The following is a 20,497-nucleotide window of genomic DNA, read 5'->3' as shown; positions in this document are numbered from 1 at the left end:
GGTGAAGACAGTTTCTTAAGCACAAATATTGAAGAGTAATCCTAAAAAAATGTCAAAACATCTTGGGTTGCAAAAGTAAGTATTGACAAACTAAAGAATAATACTAAGACAAAGTAAACAGAGTGGTTTAGAATGTAAGGGTCAAGTATACATTTGAGATCCCTAATTGTAAGGCGTTTAAACATTCAAATTATTTAAATTACTTATAGCTTTTGAAGTTATTAAGACAGAAAGTAAAGACTCGTAGAGCTAGTTTATTACTATGCTCCTTGAAGGAATTGTTTAAATTATATGAGTTTTAATATCATATTAGCAAAAGGTAGATTAAATGTTATTTTTTTTATTAGATAACTTGATTATGAGGTACTCTCTTTGACCATTATTATAAGCAAATATTCGCTTTTTAGGTTCATTGAATAATGAATGTATCCGGTCTTTTATGTAGACCAGATACATTCATTACTCAATGAACCTAAAAAGAGAATATTTTCTTATAATTCAGGCCGGAGGGAGTATATTACATGATTTTATTTCTTGTTTAATCTCACAGAGTTTTGTGCAAGTCTTTGAAGAGCAGTAACTTGGAATTGGGTGTAGGTTTTGCCTTAGGAACGTGTATTCTAATTTCAAGAAGAAGTTAGATGCGGGTAGGGGTGTTCGCGGTGCGGTTTGGGCGGTTTTGACGAAAAAAATCATCCGAACCGCAAGAGAAAAAATCGTGCGGTTTGGTTTGGTTCGGTTAGCTTTTAAAAAAAATCCAAACCAAACTAATGCGGTTTGGTTCGGTTCGGTTGGTTCGGTTTTTTACAAATATTTTATTGAGCCATACATACACATATAGATGACAACATAATTTTGTATTTAGACATTCATACATTATCAAATAACAACAAAACACGTCATATTTTGACAACAATTTTTCATTTAATATGTAAAAATTAAATTAGACAAAAGTGAAATATTAAACATAAAATAATAGCATAAAACAATATAAAAATTATTATAATGAAACAAAAAAATAAGAGACGAGAGATTAGTGAAGGTGAAAAAGAAAAAAAAAAAGAGTTGAGAGATAAGAGAAGAAGATGTGCGATAAAAACGAAACTGAAATACGAAACATTTACATAAAAATGAGAAGGTGAAAAAGAAAGAATATAAGAGAGTAGATATTATAGAAGAAGAGGGAAGATGTATGTGGCAAAGAAGGTTCGATAATGTTATTAGAGATTTGAAAAGATCGGGACTTAAATTATATATGTAAGGATGAGAAAATTGTTCGTAATCATAAGGTTAAGGTATAATAGGTTTAAGTTTGGATTGGATATGAGTTAAGTAAAAGTTAGGTTGTAACATAATGCGGTTTGATTCGGTTTGGTTCGGTTTGCAAAATACAAACCGCGAACCGAACCGAACCATGCGATTTTGTTAAAAGATGACCCAAACTAATCCGAACCAAATGCAGTTTTTTGCGGTTTCGGTTTGGTTTGGTTTGGTTTGCGGTTTTCTATTGGGTTGGTTTGATTTTGAACACCCCTAAATGCGGGTACTCTACTAAGATACTTGTTGACGGTCGTTGCCAAGATAACATACTTTTAAGCACTTGACGGTCGTTGCCAGGATCACCCAAATTAATTTCTTTTATTAATGAATAACTAAGTTACGGTAATGTACATTCATAAGGTGGTTTAAGGGAAGAACATGGAGATGGAAAAAAAATAAGGAAGTCATAGTTTCAAATTTTCTTTTTAACTAAAGTAACGGTAAGAGTAATAAGATGGTTTATAGAAGAATAGCATTCAAAATGATAAGAGGTCATTAATTCAAGTATTCCTCTAACAAAAATAACCACAAACATTATTTATCGGTTCATCCTAAAAAATATGAAATAAGAATTATTTTATTTTTTTAATATCAGCCACATTTGACGTTTTATATAAATTACATTAAATTAAATTTTATTTTCAAAATTATTGATATATGAATATCGATTAACAACGTATCCATTGTCTTTATTATCCATAATACCCCTTTTATTTATTACTCACTCTATTGTAAAATAAGTGTAGATGTCAAAACGGGTCAGCAAGTCAAACATGACTGTTTAGCGCACACTTTTTTTATGACAGAATAAAGTTTTAAGTACGCACATTCTAATATGTCATTTCTGCTTATTTTTTGCGAAATTGTGTACATAATTTTTTTTAATCTTTAGGTGTTAAAGATGTAGTGGCCATGGATCCACCCCCGTCCTGCTATCATTTCTTATGCTCTCAACAATGTTCGTCCGCCTCATTTCTTAATTATGCATGGTAGCTCGATTGAATATTTATTTTTTTAACAGAAAAAAATGAGAACATGTAGATACTTTTTTATTGATGCAAAATAAGTTTTTATTTTTAAAAAAAGCATTATAACACCAATATTGCATTATAAAAAATTGGTGTCATAATTTTGATGAAAAGTATAAATTTTTTTAAAATTTGATATTCATAAATACCGTGAAGGTTTGTGAGAGGGGATGAGACATTCATGAATCTACGTGAATACTATAGAAATTTATGGAGATGGGATGTAATGTTTATGGATCTCTGTAGATAATAAAAATATGAGGATGAAGAAAAATATTCCTTAAAAATAAGATCAGAGACAAAAATGAAAAAAATTGAGGAGTAGAGCAGAGAGCAAGGAAGTGTTTTCTACAATTTTTTTATTCCGTTGATATCCTTAGTAGTTATAAAAAAATGAAAGACCTTTATAAAAAAAGGAGGGATATAAGAATAAAAGAAAAGTCCAAATATTATTTCATTTTATTTAAAAAAAAAACAAATTTACCCGCAATGAGAGGGTTGAAGAGGCGGTGATGAAAAAAAGAATTTACCCAAAAATGCACATCTTCCTTACTCTACAAGGAGACAAGAAATCCCCTAAACTTACGTCAATCCTGTCCCATCACCAAATAAAAAACATTATCCTGCCTCATCCCATACAGAGAGTGGGATGGACCAATCTTCCCTCTTTTGAAGCAAAATTACAACATCAAAAAATAAAAAGCACATGTACTGTATAACATCCAGTCACGAGATAAAAATCTCCAAATAAAAGCGTTATGGTCACCATTGTAATGTTGTCGGAAACAAGCATCAAATATTTGCAGTACCACATCGTTCCACATTTTCATTTCTCATTGGTTCAACGTCACATCAACGATTCAACTCCCTCACTATTGGTCCACGTTTTGATACCTCATTGGCCCAAAACTATTTCATTTTAATTAAAAAAATAAAAATCTTCTGTTAATTTCTTGTTATATCTTTCTATTTCTCTCCATGGTGACTGAGTCTCTCCTTATAACCCGGCACAACTCGTAGACACTTGTCGATTCTACCATACACCCCCCCAATCTCAAAGATCGTTCAGACACGACACTCAACAACGTTTGCTGAATACACACGAGTGAGTTTTCGTTCTCACCGCCGTTTTTTTTATCATCCATGTCTCTCTATACCTAATTATATTTATTTCTATCTAAATCTTACCATTTCTGAGTTTATTTTTAAGACTTTTTTTAAAACATGTTTTAGGTATTATTAATATCTTGGATAATTTATGTTCTGTCTACATCAGATTTCTAATTTACCTAATTTGTACATCATTTTTTTTTTCAATTTCTATATGGATCTTAATTTACTCAACAGATGTTTTGATCTCACTGGTCTGTAATGGGTATTTGTTGTGGTTGGATTTGAGCTTTTTTTATTTATTTACACTGCTTTGGTTTTTTGTGCTGGTGTGGATTCAATTAATTCTTCAAAACTGTTTTGGAACTGTTTTGCTGAGCTTTTTTTTGTTATGTACTATGTTGCTTCTTATGTATCTGCTTTCCTCCAATGCTGTTAACGAGGTTGTAGTTTTGTATCTTCTTGTACTTTCTATTTTGAGAGTGTTACAGATTTTGCAAACTATTAAGGGAATACAAGTAGAACTGTGAAGTGTATGATCCTTTTTGGGAAAACGCCTTAATTAATCACATTTATCATATAAGCACTTATGTATAAGCTATTTAAATAGAAAAGGATAAAATAAAGTCGAATTGTTTTCATGTTTTGAAGTTTATGGATCTGAATACAGGGTAATTATTCTGAAGGACAGTGACTGAAAATATCATATGATCTACCTTTGGATAATATTTAAGATAGAGATTGCTTAAGTGAAAATCTTGCTTCTGGTTTAAGTTTTTGAAAGTGGGGTCAAACATGAACTTTGCTTGGGATGCAATGAGTGTGAAGCCATCTGGAAATGTTAATCTAGCGAGGCAGTCTTCGGTATACTCGTTGACTTTTGATGAGTTACAGAGTACAATTGGTGGAGTTGGAAAAGATTTTGGATCGATGAACATGGATGAACTCTTGAAAAACATATGGAATGTTGAAGAGACTCAGGCGTTGACATCAACGGCCGGTGGAGGAGGAGTAGGAGTAGGAGGAGAAGGACCGAACAACGCAATTGGTAGTAATTTGCAAAGACAAAGTTCCTTGACTTTGCCAAGGACACTTAGTCAGAGAAAAGTTGATGAGGTTTGGAAGGAATTGATGAAAGATAATGGAGATAGTGGTTCATCTATGCCTCAGAGACAACCAACATTAGGTGAAGTGACTTTGGAAGAGTTTTTGGTGAGAGCTGGTGTTGTGAAAGAAGATGTGCCTAATCATTCTCAACAAATTGAAAGACCAAATAATAATGAATGGTTTAGTGACTTCTCTAGATCAAACAACGCCACCAATTTACTTCCCTTCCAACAACCAAATAGAAATAATGGGAATATGAGTGACAACATTAACTTAGTTCCTAAACAGGTTCCTGTTCCTCTTCCTCCTTCATCAATTAACTTGAACCACTCGCAACGGCCACCGCCCCTTTTCCCGAAACCTACAAATGTAGCATTTGCTTCTTCTCTTCATATGCTAAACAATGCTCAACTTGGTAACCCTGGTAGAAGGGGAGGGATGATTGGAGTTCAAGACCATTCAATGAATGGTGGTACATTAGTTCAAAACAGTGTAGCTCCTGGTGTTGGAATGCTTGGTTTATCCGTGGCGAATGTCCCGGCTCCTATTGCTTCTCCGGGAAGTAAACTGTCGCCGGACATAATTACAAAGCGTAATTTGGATCCTTCAATACTTTCACCAGTTGCTTATGGAATCAACAAAGGGAGGAAGTTTGGTGCTGTAGAAAAAGTTGTTGAAAGGAGACAAAGGAGAATGATAAAGAATAGGGAATCAGCTGCGAGGTCACGGGCTCGCAAACAGGTTAGCATTTCATTTACTCATTTATGCATTCTTATCAAGTATATAGTCTTTTTAGTTCGATACATTCCGTTAGCACCGTTTACAATGCACATAACTTCTAAATTTTGGTTCTTGTGAATGGAAGGCCTACACTGTGGAACTAGAGGCTGAAGTTGCAAAACTTAAGGAAGTAAACGAGGAATTACAAAGAAAACAGGTATGTTATGTTGTCATTTTGCACGACAAACTCGTCAACAATTCGTTCGCCGAGGTTTTGGCAGTGTCTAACCACATTTGATATGATACAGGCAGAGTTTATGGAAATGCAGAAAAGTAAGGAGGATCTGCTACAGGTTAACAAAATAAGATACTTGAGAAGGACACTTACAGGTCCATGGTAGATTAGTAGGAATGAAGGCATTGATATGTCATAAGGAGAGGAGTTATGTATGTAAGGTGTGAAGTAATTACAGTTTAACAGTAGACAGGATGGTAGCTTTTATGTATAGGTATTAGTTACTAGGAGCATTTAGTTGTAAATTAAAGTACTAAAATTGCATCTTGTATGATAAACTATTTCACTTTCTTGAATGTCATTTTCATGTATCAAGTGTATAATGATTAGACCAGCCTGTTGCCTGTTGAACTGTCTCTCTTTCTCATCTCTTTGTTCAATTTAAACATAATTATCATCATACTCAATAATTTTTTCTCCCATTACAAAGTTTATATTATCTTATTGTCTATTTAAAAATACCACATCATTTATAATAATGCATATCAACAACTCTTTCTCCCAACATTAAAAAGCAGATTAAGGTAGTCCATACTTTAAAGGTACTCAAATTTTAGACAAAGATGGGCGACATGTTTATGGCTTGTAACATTGAAATCTTAATTCACTCTAATAATAATGCAAAATTACATTTTATATGTGATCGCGGAGGTAGACACGTTTGATCAAACTGAATAAACAAATATTGTGTCAGTTGTTTGCAATTTGTGTTTCTATTTTTCTTGTGTTATTAGTTGATGCTCCAACAACAATGGAATATATCTAGAATCTTATAAAGTTGTTACAGATTTAAAAAGTAGATTTGGGGAGTGGGGGACAGAATGTGAAGAGAAGGATTGAAAATAATAAAAAATAAAAAAACAAGACAGGATATTGTGGTTATACAAATAACAAATACAAGATATTGTTGTGTTGTGACAAAGCAGATACAGAGAGAACTTATGAGATTGAAGGGAGGGTAGCTCCAGAGAAATAATGGAGAGGAATGCTCATCCCATTCTATGAGGTGTGTCACACATTTTTGGAAACCTAAAAATGTTCTTATTAGTGTTTGGAGATACAATTTCAAACACCAAACACACCTAAAATCACACCAATCTTCGTATTTCAGTCAACCACTCTATTTTTGTCAAAATCTTTTTCAGAGATGCATCTCTGTATATTTTCAGAAATGAATCCGGAGATGCATCTCTGTAAAATCCTTTGATTAGTCTCGTAGTCTTCTTTATGGGCTTCATAAGCAAGGGTCACGTGTGAAGTAGATGCTTGAGACAAACGACTTTGGGAAGTAGAATAAGATGGTTGTGAACTTCAACATTGTGAACCATCAAACGAGATAGCATCGACTCGTGACGCGTGTTTGGACACACGGTCGTGTCTAATTTTTTCCTGGTTATTTTCAATCATTGTAGCTGTAAAACCAGAAAATCATATGATCAAAATGCAATCAGGTCAAATATGGAGATACATCTCCGAAAAACCATTTCAGTCATAATCGGGAGATGTATCTTCGGATGAACTCGCGAGTTGCAGAAAGAAAGAAACCCCATTGATGTCCTAAACTCCAACCAAATGGTAATGCATGTCTATATTAACTACCTATATCAAATGTACTACTATCTAATATATCTTAAACGACGTATGTTGCCTAAAACATCATCAAATATCAAAAAAAGAAATGAAATGGGAAACTTACTAAAATTGAGTTGTCGATGAGAAGCTTGAATGAAGTGAGTGATTTTGTAGCAAATGAAGCAGAATGGAGTGAGTGAACTTGAAGAAACTTGCTCAAATGGGGTTTGAAAATGACTTTGAAGGAAAAGAGCTCAAATGAAGTATGTTGCCTAAAACATCATCAAATATAAAAAAAAATGAAATGGGAAACTTACTAAAATTGAGTTGTCGATGAGAAGCTCGAATGAAGTGAGTGATTTTGTAGCAAATGAAGCAGAATGGAGTGAGTGAACTTGAAGAAACTTGCTCAAATGGGGTTCGAAAATGACTTTGAAGGAAAAGAGCTCAAATGGAGTATGTTGCCTAAAACATCATCAAATATCAAAAAAAAAATGAAATGGGAAACTTACTAAAATTGAGTTGTCGATGAGAAGGTTGAATGAAGTGAGTGATTTTGTAGCAAATGAAACAGAATGGAGTGAGTGAACTTGAAGAAACTTGCTCAAATGGGGTTTGAAAATGACTTTGAAGGAAAAGAGCTCAAATGGAGTTTATCAGTGATTTTGTCGAAAATGAAGAAGGAAGAGGGGAGGGTATAATGCAAATATATGAAATAAACGCATCCGGAGATGCATCTTCGTAAAATTCCTTGAATTTTGAATTAAGAGTTTTTACGAAAACTCATCTCCGGACTCACCCTTATGTTGATACGGAATTACATCTCTGGATTAAATTTTGACAAAATAAAGATTATTCATCAATTTGCATTGATTAATGCGGAAAAAAATATGTGTCTGGAGATGCATCTCTGGACGTTAAGAACAATTTTGATTTTTCACCGTGATAAAGAAGCACCCTTAGGGTGGGGAAAATAATTTCCAAAAAATGTATACATATAAAATGAAGTGGATCCAACAAATATATATATATATATATATATATATATATACATATATATATATATATATATATATATATATATATATATATATATATATATATATATATATATATATATATATATATCATTGAAAATGACAGATCAGAAATTGACCCAACAATCAAAAAGTAAAAAGAAAGTGTGAACAATGGATGAAAAAAGTTCTGTGAAGAGATTAAAAAAAAGCACCAAAGATAAATAAAGTAATTATAAAAGAATAGTTAGACGGTGCAAAGTGGATTTTATGTTGTACTATGCACAAGTTTCTTTTAGATCAACAAAGTCCCACTTTTGGATTTATGGCAGCATTTCCTCGAGAATTAAGTGTCATCATTTATAGGACAGCGTGGTAGTTAATGTGAATATCAGGTTTCTTGCACTTCCAAATCAATTCTGGAGAACAATCTATGCTAGTTGTTTTTAAATTTTAACTATAAACGTGAACTCTATGCTCTGCAGTAAGCTCAGGTGTTTTTCAATTCATTGTGATGCACTTTTTATATGTGTAAGATAGATTGGAAAAGTGTAACTTTTACAAAATGAACTTCATAAATAAGCATTTAAAAAGTACCGCATATTTTTTCTGTCAAAATTGAACCGTTCACTTCAAACATCAATAAGATACTTGGACACTTATTTGGCTTGAAGGATTTGAAAAAAGTTGTAGCCATTGAGGTTAGATTTTCAAATTGACAGAGACCTCAACCTAAATCAGTCTCTTTTAACAATCAGAGTCTTTTAACAACTGGAGGGAGGTGTGAATATTTTCACACAACATCAGCCCCGGATGATTTTCAACCAAGTACAATTAAGAAATTATACTGGACAACAATTCCTTGAGGTCTAGAATCACGTCAGATGTTCAACCATGCTGATACTCGGGTTCTAATTTCGTGTAACCTGCAGGTATTTTTTCATATACAACCATCCCTCAAAAAATGAGACTCAGAGGAGATGGCAATTGGTAGTATCATTCAACTATTCCGAATGCGAAGCAAAGTTAAGCCTGGGCTGGAGTACACTGCCTATAATTTTTCTATCCCACCTACAAGTACTTGAAACTAGAATCTCTATTTCTTAGGATACTCAAAAACAAGGCCTTCTGCTACACATCTCGCTCTTCCATTCCCAAATAACTTGCTCACAATAGCCAAAGCAAAATCAGTTATACTGGCAAGTCCCTCACTAGTGATCAGTTTGCCATCAATAACTACTACAGCATCATTTACAGCTCCGTCTTTAAGCTTGTCTAAGATAGAGGGATGAGCTGTGGCCTTCTTGTCCTTAAACAGCAAAAGAATTCAGTTAGACCTATCTAAAGAATTGGATCAGGAAGCACAATGGTAACATTAGGGTATTAAATACCTTTAGTAAACCGTGTTTGTGTAGAATAGCAGGTGAGGAGCAGACGGCCCCATATATTCTTCCAGCTGAATTTTGTTCTTTTAGAAGCTTCTTCAGAATTCTAGATTTGCTTAGCCTTTGGGTGCCAGCAGTTCCTCCCTGAAAATTCATGACAATCTTAGCAACAACACGGATGGATGGATGGATGGATGGATGGATGGATGGATGAATGGGAGACAATAATAAGAATCGTTTAATTATGCAGATAAGGACTACCCTAACTAAATTGAGTCACTTACAAGTTACAACTGAAAATTAACACTACAATTTGAAGGACCCCGCGAAAATAATAGTATAAGGCATGTTATCAATTTTCACCCAAAGTTCCATCCAAAGATTGTTTATGATTCAATCCAAATCAACTATATACAATATATGACTATTTTATTTGGTTTTGAAATCCTTTATAGTTGAGCATATTGAGAAATCGACTCAGGTTTGTTTGAACATATCTGGATAAGATCAGTGCAAGCACAAATTAAGAAAGTAGAACATACAAAAATGCAGTAGCTGGAAAGACTCAATTCTAAACATGAGAACTGATTTTTTTATGGGATCAAATTTTCATGAATCAAAACAAGCCATAAAACAGCACCATACAAAAAATGCATCAACTCATTAATTTTCATTAATTCGTATTACCGGGAGAATAATCAAATCATGTGCTGACTCTTGAACATCACTAAGTAACTTATCAGCAACAATTTTGGTTCCTTGTGAAGCCATGACTCCAAGAGTTTTCTCAACAGAAGCAACTATGACATTAGCTTTTGCTCGTCTTAGAATATCTATCAGTGTCACTACTTCAATCTCTTCAGAACCATGTGCAATTGGGATGAGAACCTGATTGTCATCACATACATGTTAGATCCTCATTACAAAAGCTCGGACAAGTGACAACAGAAAGTTTAACAAATTATACAGATAAGACAGTAACCTACACTGGGGGAATGGTGGTCAACAGACCACTCAATTTCATTGAACTCCTTCTTGGATACATTATCGCCACTGGTTCTCATCAACTATCATACAAGAAGAAAATGAACTAGATCAGGCACATAACACAATTGATTCCCAACATGCATCAAGTATTAGAAATAACAGAAACAATTAATTCTCAAAGACAATTGATTCCCAACATGCATCAAGTATACAATTAATTCTCAAAGACATAACTCAATATCAAAATTTAGGATCCAGAATTAAAACATTAGATTTCAAGCAAATTTCATCGTTTTGCATCAATCCTTTTGTTTTTCCTTTTCCAGAACCCGATAAATCCTGCAGTTCAACTAATTCAGTATGTAACCAACAGTAGTTACTATTCCGTTCAGCAAACTAATCATTGGATTTCGCTTGATCACTTTGATTCAGGGCTTACAAATTGACCACATGAATGTTTGGCAACACAGAATAACAGTAAGTAATCTTAATCCAGTTAAAAAGAAGACTTCATGACATTCTTAATTTTAATTTCTTCGCCTATGAAGCACGGACACCCGACACAACACCAACACTAACACGTTGACACCGGTAATATTCCTACAGACGTCGTTTTTCAGAGGTGTCGGTGCTACAAAGTTCTTTGCTATTGTGGAAGTATAAAAATTTCAATTAACAAAGCGAATTACCAAGAATTCAGCAACCTCCCTTGCAACAGACTCCCCAAATAGCTGCTCAGCCAAGGTTAAAGCAAACATGTAAGCAGTTCCAGGTCCACGGCTCGTTGTAAGCCCTTTTGAAACCTGAATGTTTGTTTTAACAGCCCAAAACGTTGGAAGCTTGTCGAAAAATGCAGGGTGACACGTTATCTTGCAAGACAAACTGGAAAAAATCAGCCTCATCCAAATTCAATAACAAAAAAAGATAAACAATATAATGCATGTTATTGTAATTTAGCTTTGAATCTTGAACAAAATGTTAGTGTAGTTGTAATTTCGTCAAACTCGATATGAATCCAAACATGCCTACAATATAAAAAACAAACAAACAAAAAAAGTTAAGTACCTTCCTTCTCTTCAAAAGACCCCATGGCAAAAGAGTGACAGCAGGAGCAGCATTAATAGCACCGTAGAGCCTATTTTCCTCAGCTTGCTTGCATGTGATTCTTCTCAGCACATCACAATCCCTTAATCTTGCTGAACCAGGCATTCCTCCCTGTTACTTATAATGATTATGCATGAACATAAAGAAAAGCGACGATGATGATAGTGGTGATAAATAACTGATAAGATAATAACTAACCGGTAAAACGATGAGATCGAAGATTTGATTGGAGCAATCGGAAATGGAAGTGTCGGCGACTAATTTGGTGCCTCCGGCAGCTTCAATTTGAAGCTGAGGCTCGACGGAAGCTACGGTGACGTGAGCACCGGCACGACGGAGGACGTGAATTAAGATAACGGCTTCCATTTCCTCGGTGCCGAAACCGATGGGAAGAAGAACCTTCTTTGGAGTTGTTGTTGCATTTGTATCGGTTGTTGGTGGAGAAACGGAAATGGAAAGTGTGGAGTTTGGAGTACAACGTGGGGGTTTGAAGGAGGGTAAGGGTTTAAGGGTGATGCTGGAAGTGGCGACGGTGAAGGGAGAGAATGTTGGGGGAGGTTTGGGTGGCAATAGCAGTAACGACATGGACTCTGTTACCACAGCACAATTCCGGTTCGGACGATGGAATTGATGCTTTCGATTAAGCAGAAGATTGTTTTTCAGCGGTGAAATGAAATGAAGATATGAAGTGAAAAGTGAAAAGAGTGGGCTTCAACTAGATGATAAGGAGTTCTTCTCTCACTTCTACCTTTTCTTCCCCCTTTGTCAAATTTCTAAAATGTTTTTTTTTTTTTTCGGCTGCATCAAAATTCTTTTTTTTTTTAAATAAAATTTGAAGATATATCTCTGAAGTCTTTTAAGAGTGTGTTCAAAAATGTATTTCTGAACTAGACTGTTTTCAGAAAAATCATAAGCAAAATCATTTAAGAACCATTTCAACACCAACACCAACATCAACATTGCATTAAATAAAAACATTCATTATATGGATAGTCATGAAAATAAATTTAACATTATATAATCATTTCACTGGGACGTTACAACATAATGATTATATGGATCTTTGAATTTTCGCATCCATTTCAATTGGACCATTTAATTTATAATAGAGAAAAATACTCCACATAATAATCAAATCTTCATCCGTCTTCAGTTCAAGGTTGGTGAAATGAGCCTTCCATTTGCTGTCAAACGAAGGTGATCGATACTCGAGCTTGACAACTCTGCGATTTTCTAGAAAGCACAACAGAGTATTCAGTTTGAATTTCAAATTTGTGAGGGATGTATCATCGGTTATCCTAAACGAAAGTGGTGGTTTATCGCCATTGAAGTATACAAATGCAAGGTGGGGATATGAGTTAATTCTCTGATTTTAGTGTGGTATGCAACAAATAAGAGATGAGACACGCCATATTTATACAAGTATTGGATCACTTTGGACCTCAAAAATCTTATCATGTATCAAGTAAAATTTCGGAAATACATATCTGAATAAACCACACATTTTATTTTAAAAAAGGTGACTTCGGAGATACGTATCCGAATAAACCACACATTTTGTTACAAAAATTGTGACTTCAGAGATACATAGTTGAACATTTGAATGAGGTGAATTCGGAGATACATATTCACATTGTTTCTTCTCTCATCGAGTCTCTTACTCTATTGTGAATATGACCCGCTCTACTTTCTTTTCTCTCTCTGTACTTCTTCTCACCCTTATGATTATATGTTCTCACTCTTTTTTATTCTCATACATATATTATTCAATCTCTCATATTTTATTTAAATGTATAATAAAAATAGATTCGTTAAAGAGGGAAAGATTGAATATTTAAATAACAGAATAGTAGCTAGAACTAAGTAAACTGAAGTTAATTTTACAACTAGCATAAAGAGGTTGAGCGGAGCATATTATAGTGGCGTTTTCAGCATTTTTTTTGGCAATTTCTTCTTGAAAAAAATATTTTAGAAAGAACTCGTCCAAAAGGAATGATGGAAACATCTCATCCTTAAAGCACAAGAGTGCTATGTTCATATGGTAAATAATGATGAGAGGTAGGTTAACTTTTTTTCTGAGTGGAGAAGAAGCGAGAGAATTTTGTCTTTCAAAGTGACAAAGTCATTATATTTAATCACAAGATTAAAATTGGCCGATAACACCTGATGCCAGATACACTACTACAGAAAACACATAACACCTCGAATGCGAAATATAGGACCGTCTTTGAGGATATGCATGACGACCTACATCACAGAGCCTCACACTTTTTCATGTTTAAGCTATGACAAAAAGGGCCTCCAATTATATATTCCATTGCTAATTTACGCTTAAATATGACCCCTTAAAAAATTTTCAAGATTCAACTGAAGATAACTTCAACTTCTTATACAGGGCCTCTCAAAAGTTTGAGACAGCTCTGACGAAATGCATTTAACTTTGACTAAAGAAGCGAGGTAACGAAGGGTCGTCATGAAAAGTTGCTACTTAACATCTCTATGATTTAAAAACCGAGGGGTAAAGTTATATGCACATGGGTTTGAACTCCATAAGCATCACTTTTTGTTATTTTCAAAATTAACGTATCTATTATCTTTCAGAACTTTGTGAGAAAGAGACTTCAGAGTCTTAAAGTTCACATGTCTAAAATTGTCTTTATCAGAACGTGTCTGGATGATATCTTTTAGAATCATTGACTTAATAAGGATAATATCCCTTTGAAATAGGGGCTTAAAAAATATGTTGATGAAGTTTGTTTAGAGGTTGCAGAATTATTCAGATTCTGCTGATCTTCAGATACTATATATGCTTAACTGATGCATTCAATTTGACTTATTCAGAGTCAAAGTTGTTTTTTTTTATATCTGCACATTTATCAACCTTGTAAGAGTATAGAATTATTCTCCATACATTAAAGACTTTGTTATCATCAAAATTTGAGGATAATTAATAAATCAAACTTGTTTTAACGAGTTTGATGTCATTCATTGAGACGTGTGTTACGCGAGTTTGATGGATTAAGATGATGATATATTTTCAGAGTTATAGTCTAGAATGGAAGGGAGAGAAAAAAATCATGGATGAGAATAGTAAAGATGAAGTGGAAATGAGAGATATTTTTAGTAATGGATGTCCATAACTAGAATTTTTTTGAGATAAGAGATCATTAGGGTTCAGATGCATGAATAGTATTTGGATGTTGAGTAGTATCTTTAGTAGAAGAAAATATAATTTAATGTTATAAGAGATGATGTGGCAAGTGGTTTTGGTGAAAAAATTAGATTAATAATTAAACAGACTTAATAGAATTTATATATAAGTTTTGTGATGCTATTTGAGAGATTTTATAAAAATAATTGAATTTCATTTTAAAACAAAAATTGAATTTATTTTTATACAATTTTTAAAATAGTTTGTAAAAATAATTTATATTATATATAAAAGAATTTTCTATTTTTTTATAAAAAGTTTATGCAATTTTCTATAGAAATACTTATTTTAAGAATATATTTATATACAAATAAAATGATTATCCAAATACGTCTCTATTCTCATATAATTATGATTTTAAATTAGAAAGAATTTTTGCATCCGTTGCGAATGCGATCCTATCTATAATATAGAAAAGGAAATGGTTCTGGAAAACACCCAAATACCCTTCCTTCTAATTTTGCCACCTCTCCAAAATGGGGGCAATTTTGGTCATAAATTTACTTTTTTCAACTAATGATGTCATATAATTGACTTCCAATTGTATAGTTGTTGTTTTGTGCCTTTGCTCTTTAGGAATGAATGAATTGATGATGTCATATGGGGGAACTACAACTTAATGGTTGCTGAAAAGGTATATCTTTTTGAATTGCCAAATAGCTGTATCTCACTATCTTAAATTCAAAATTTCAATTTCTTCTCTCTCAGTCCTTTCTCTCATTCCCTCTCTTCCTTTCTCCCTCCCTCTCTCTCTCTCTCTCTCTCTCTCTCTCACGTTTCTTCTATTCCCTTTCCTTTTTCTTTCTTTCTTCTTTACAAACCGGATGGTACTCTATGATACTCTTGGAGCGTTTCTGGTATGTCCACGGAAACTTACGGAGCTTCGAAACTACTGAAGATGTTGTAGTTATTGTATGTCACTCTTCATGTTAGGGTTTGTGGTGAATTTTGTGCAGGGAGGATTTGGAGTATATAAAGGTATGTTCTGAGTATCGGTTATGTAATTTCTTCGATTTGTGTCGGTTATGAAATTTCTTCGATTTGTATCTGTTTCTGAATTGTTTGGTTTTGTGTTTAAAATTAGGGTTTTGGTTTTGTGGCTAGGGTTCAATAACGGGAAAATTATGGTTTTAATTTTATAGATTTATCATTGGTGTTCGGTCAAAGAGGTTGCCGGTAGTATTCTGAAACAAGTTTGATTTCAACCTTTTGATATTATGAAAGACTTGCAGCAAACGAATTTTGTGACAGTTACTGTGAATAATCTCAAACGCGAATAGCGAAATTTAGCGGTTTGTTCAATTCTGCTATAGTTATGTTATAGCTGTTATTTGACAGCACCAGTAATCTCCGATTGAACGTGATTGATTCAAACACGCGTTGTTGATGAATGATTGAATTTAGTACAACTAAGAGGATTATACTAAATAAAATTGCATGTGTTTTTCTCGGGATGAAATGAAGCAGCTTGCGAAGAGTGAGAGAATGCTGGTTCATGTGTCATTGTTTTATGCAGGGTATCATTGTTTTTGCATTAGTAATGGCGACCTTGATTTCGAGTTTTTGTATCAGTAATGGCGACCTTGATTTCATATCCTGTGATGCAATTATTTCTGTTTTTGAAACTATTTTGTTAATTGATATTCGTTTTTGTGTTCTTCAATTAATTTTCATGTTGTAAGTTGTTGTATAGATTGCAGACCAGTAACGTATCCGTGGTCCATACCATGAAGAACTGGACATGTTTTCTTGTGTTCGTATGAGCGTGGTCATGTTATAATTGTGCAATATGTTTTCTTCAATTCCTCTTCGGTTTCTTATCTCGGGTATAGTTTATTATATGTTTATAATTGGATTAAAACTCTTGATTCCAGAATTAATATTTAGAATTGAATTTGTATTAACTTCTGCAGATTTGGACATGTTATGTTCCTGGAAATTGTTTATGAGCCAACCTTGAAGTGTGATGCAGGGAATGGAGAATTTCTCACCTACTGCAGCAAATATATTGTCTTCCATAGCATTGTAGTATGTTGATTTTTTTTGTTTCTACCATTGTAGTATGTTGTGGTGGTATCTTCCTTTTGTCTTACATACTGATTGATGACACTACTGGCGGTATCGGTATCATCACCCAGGTCATTATATAGATGGACATGATTTTTTTAGTAATGTGTTAAATATATATTAAGATATTAATTTTTGGTTTTGATATGCTTTCAGGAACTGTTGTTGAGGGAGGATGACGGTGTTGGAGGGAATACTCATGGAACGGTGATTGGAACCGACATTGTATTTGAATTTTTGAATTTGTGCATACAAATATATGGTGATTTCAGTTTTTGAATAGCCTAACTTGAATTACATGTGTGTGCATGCCTTTGTTTTTCACTGATTTGGCTTGAACTGAATTTTTTTTGTGTGTGTGTGTGTAGGATTGTGTATGAAGTGATGGCTTCTTATCGTATTGGAAGTGAATTTGAATTATGACATGGATAACAAAGCACACCAGTGCATTAACACTTCAGGTAATCATGAATACAAATGTGTTATTTTATTTCCTATGTACTGCATTAGAAAATCAGAATATTGATCTTACTATGAAAAATATACTCCTACAAGTAACTGAACATGATAGTGTGCATCTCTTACATGAAAGTGTTTTGACTTTTCCAGGTACTAGGAAATGCAAAAGGAGCTGTTGCAGCTGTTATCTCCATTTTGATATTTAAAATACCGAGGCTTTTTTAGCATTGCTGAAGGTACTTTAACTTTGTTACAAATGTTAGGAAAAAGTTGTTAGTTATTCTGAAGGTTAGTAGTTATACTTAGGTTGTTAACAGTTAATAATTAGTTATAGAAAGTTATTAAAACTGTTAGTCAGTTATTGTTCTGTTAGGATCAGTTACAATGCAGTGTGTGTTTGTATGCAAATATATGTGTGTATGCATGGTTGGCTTGGATATGTATAAATGAAATCTGTTTGTGAGGGTTTTAATGTGAATTGGATCTGATTTGAGTCTTGTATGTATGTGATGTGCAGGAAATCTATATGTGAATGAACCGTATGATACTGGCTTGGAAATCGGTTGGAAGCTTAGCTGTGCATCAAGCTTTGGATTGTGTTGTTTGGATGTACACGTTTTAGTAAATATGACTTGATGCATGTATCGGCGCAAGGCTGCGGTTTGAGTTTGGTTTTGCCCGTGGATTGTTTGGAATTTTTCTTGACATGGATTTGAGTTAGATCTTGTGGAAATGATTGTTTAAGATCTATTGGTTTTTTCTGTTCATTATTGGTATGTGAGCTAGGTTTAGAATGAAAATTTGTTATGTGAATGCACTGTAAGTGTATGGATTATTGTAGGGACTGAATGAGATGTACATGACTCAGTCTGGATTTCTGAGTTGAATTGAGTTTGAATGAACTGTGGAAATAGTCATGAACGGTGTCAGTTTTTTTTTTGAAATCTGTTAGCGCAGGGTAGGATTAAATTATGACAGGTTTCATGTAATTGCAATTTCGACCTTCTTCAAGGATCATATGGGAGTTTCATTACTTATGGAGCCCAACTTTGCTGACTACAACTGTCAAGTAATATCAAGTCATATCTTCGAGAGTCTAAATTTGTACGATGAGATTGCTACGATTTCTATTTTCTTTGACATTTTTAAATTGCAGTTCAAATTTGGAGTGATTGCACTTTCAAGGGTTATTGTCTTTTCCAATCCAGCCAATACTCAAGTAAGAATAACATGATCTTAAGTTACTATTTCAGTTCATGTAAGTGTTGTTAGATAGTGGCTGGGGGTGTTATACCACTATATCACAGATGTAGGTTTGTGCAGGTATTAAATACATGACACTACAATATCATCTTTATTTATCCTTCTTCCATATTAGGAAGGGAGATGGAGATTGTTGTCAACCTTGAGCAAATCAGGTGTATAATTACTACGGATGAAGTGATTCTCATGAATTCACTGGATGGTATTGTCGGTCGGTACAAGTCACAGTTATGCAATCGGCTCAGGAAAGAAAAGTATGGTAAGGATTCTTCCTTTTTTGCTTAGCGTGTTTCTGTTTTTGAATAGATGATCTTCCCTTTGAATTTCGCGCACTGGAGTTGGTCTGTAATTGAAATGAACATAGTTAGATGCACATGTATTAACTAACCACAAACTGTACTATTTTGGGGTAATTGTATGTTTTTATATTTCAGAACTTTGGTTGCACTGCTTCAAGGTATTGAATCTAACTCCATTGCTATTCCACATTCAACAACCAATTATAACAATAGCAGGATGCAAAACAGATCCAAAATGGATGCAAAACATATCCAAAATGGAGGTATTGAATCTAACTTCATTGCTATTTCACGCCGCGTGTTTTTCGTTGTTGAAAATTTTGTTTGTCTTTTGGAATAGTGCAGTAGTTATTATCGCAAAGTTGTTCTAGAGTTGATGCTCAAGTGAAAGATAGCAAATTTTAGAACAACTATCAGTCGCTCTGATTGTCAATTTTTCGAGTTAGTCATGTTATGGTTTCAGCTCTGGTTTATGTTTCTTGCCCTGGTTTTTCGCTGTTTTTCCATTCTGTTACGTTTCGTCTGATGTTTGTCGAGGGGCTATGTGATATAGGTGGTTGGCTGCTTTGGACCATCCATTTACTCAGGTAAATTTATAAAGTTTGATTCGGTGTCGGTAAAAATAGTTTTACGCTAACATAATTAATTATACTGCCTAATCATACTGATCAAACACGTGTAACAATGATATATTTGTCGATCATTCCAATACTTTAGATAAAATAAATCATTGGAGAAACTTAATTTCTAAAATTTTACTGTTACATATGCTTTTTCAGGCACACAGTTGCTACCATTTCCAAGTTCTACTGCCATGGAGAATTCAACTTGGAGAAACAGACTCATTTCTTTCAATGAAAGGAGTATGGTTCACATCCACAATCAACACCAACAAGTTCTTGTAATTGACAAACAAGATGTACCTTTTTCTTTTCATTGCAACTAACACTGACATTATTGCAACCTTAGGTGGAATTTTTGTACTCTTAGAAGCTTACACATGGATCATTGTGATCAAGACAAAAAATAATCAGAGAACAAGTTGTCACATGGAACAAATGGATATGCTCAGCAGGTGTAGGTTGAGATAGATATAGATACTGGATTTTGGTTTGAGTTTTATATAATGGAGTTTTGTTGTTTAAACACTTTTTGTGTATATTTTGGTTGGTTGCATGAGTGTTGCATATTGGGTTTTAGATTATTATTTCAGAGGATACTGAAAACAAATTAGACAAAGTTTTAGATTATTATTTTATAGGATACTGAAAACAAATGGAACTAATATTTAATTATAGTGCACAGAAAACAAATTAGCCAAAGTTTTTTCAAAAACAAACAACCTAAAATTTGTATTAAATTAAAATTCTGTGGAATTTTAAGATTTCAATTGACAGAGTATTTTAAATATGATAAAAAAAAATTACCAACTTAGATTCGTTGTACATAACATGGCTTGTATGATATTAATAATATTTTTATTTTGAAATTATATATCATTGATGCAACTCTATCATATATTGAAATTCATAATAAATCCTTGCAACTCTATCA

The 20,497-nt window shown here is 33.6% G+C and overlaps 2 protein-coding genes across 2 annotated transcripts; one reads left to right on the top strand and one right to left on the bottom strand.

Annotated features, from left to right (window-relative positions):
- The first annotated feature begins 3,192 nt into the window (after positions 1–3,192).
- LOC131602589 (bZIP transcription factor 46) lies at positions 3,193–5,914 on the top strand. Its single transcript, XM_058874740.1, has 4 exons — positions 3,193–3,453; positions 4,129–5,306; positions 5,431–5,502; positions 5,594–5,914. Exons 2-4 carry the CDS (start codon positions 4,254–4,256, stop codon positions 5,684–5,686), a joined length of 1,218 nt encoding a protein of 405 aa, XP_058730723.1. The 5' UTR covers positions 3,193–3,453; positions 4,129–4,253; the 3' UTR covers positions 5,687–5,914.
- A 3,235-nt stretch (positions 5,915–9,149) lies between these two features.
- LOC131602588 (protein DJ-1 homolog C) lies at positions 9,150–12,394 on the bottom strand. Its single transcript, XM_058874739.1, has 7 exons — positions 11,843–12,394; positions 11,606–11,755; positions 11,230–11,409; positions 10,540–10,620; positions 10,241–10,441; positions 9,560–9,697; positions 9,150–9,477 (listed from the first exon to the last, which is right to left on the bottom strand). Exons 1-7 carry the CDS (start codon positions 12,227–12,229, stop codon positions 9,265–9,267), a joined length of 1,350 nt encoding a protein of 449 aa, XP_058730722.1. The 5' UTR covers positions 12,230–12,394; the 3' UTR covers positions 9,150–9,264.
- Positions 12,395–20,497: the final 8,103 nt, after the last annotated feature.

This window comes from Vicia villosa, linkage group LG5, assembly GCF_029867415.1.
Source record: "Vicia villosa cultivar HV-30 ecotype Madison, WI linkage group LG5, Vvil1.0, whole genome shotgun sequence".
Classification (NCBI taxonomy): domain Eukaryota; kingdom Viridiplantae; phylum Streptophyta; class Magnoliopsida; order Fabales; family Fabaceae; genus Vicia; species Vicia villosa.
This window is presented reverse-complemented; position numbering and strand designations above follow the sequence as displayed.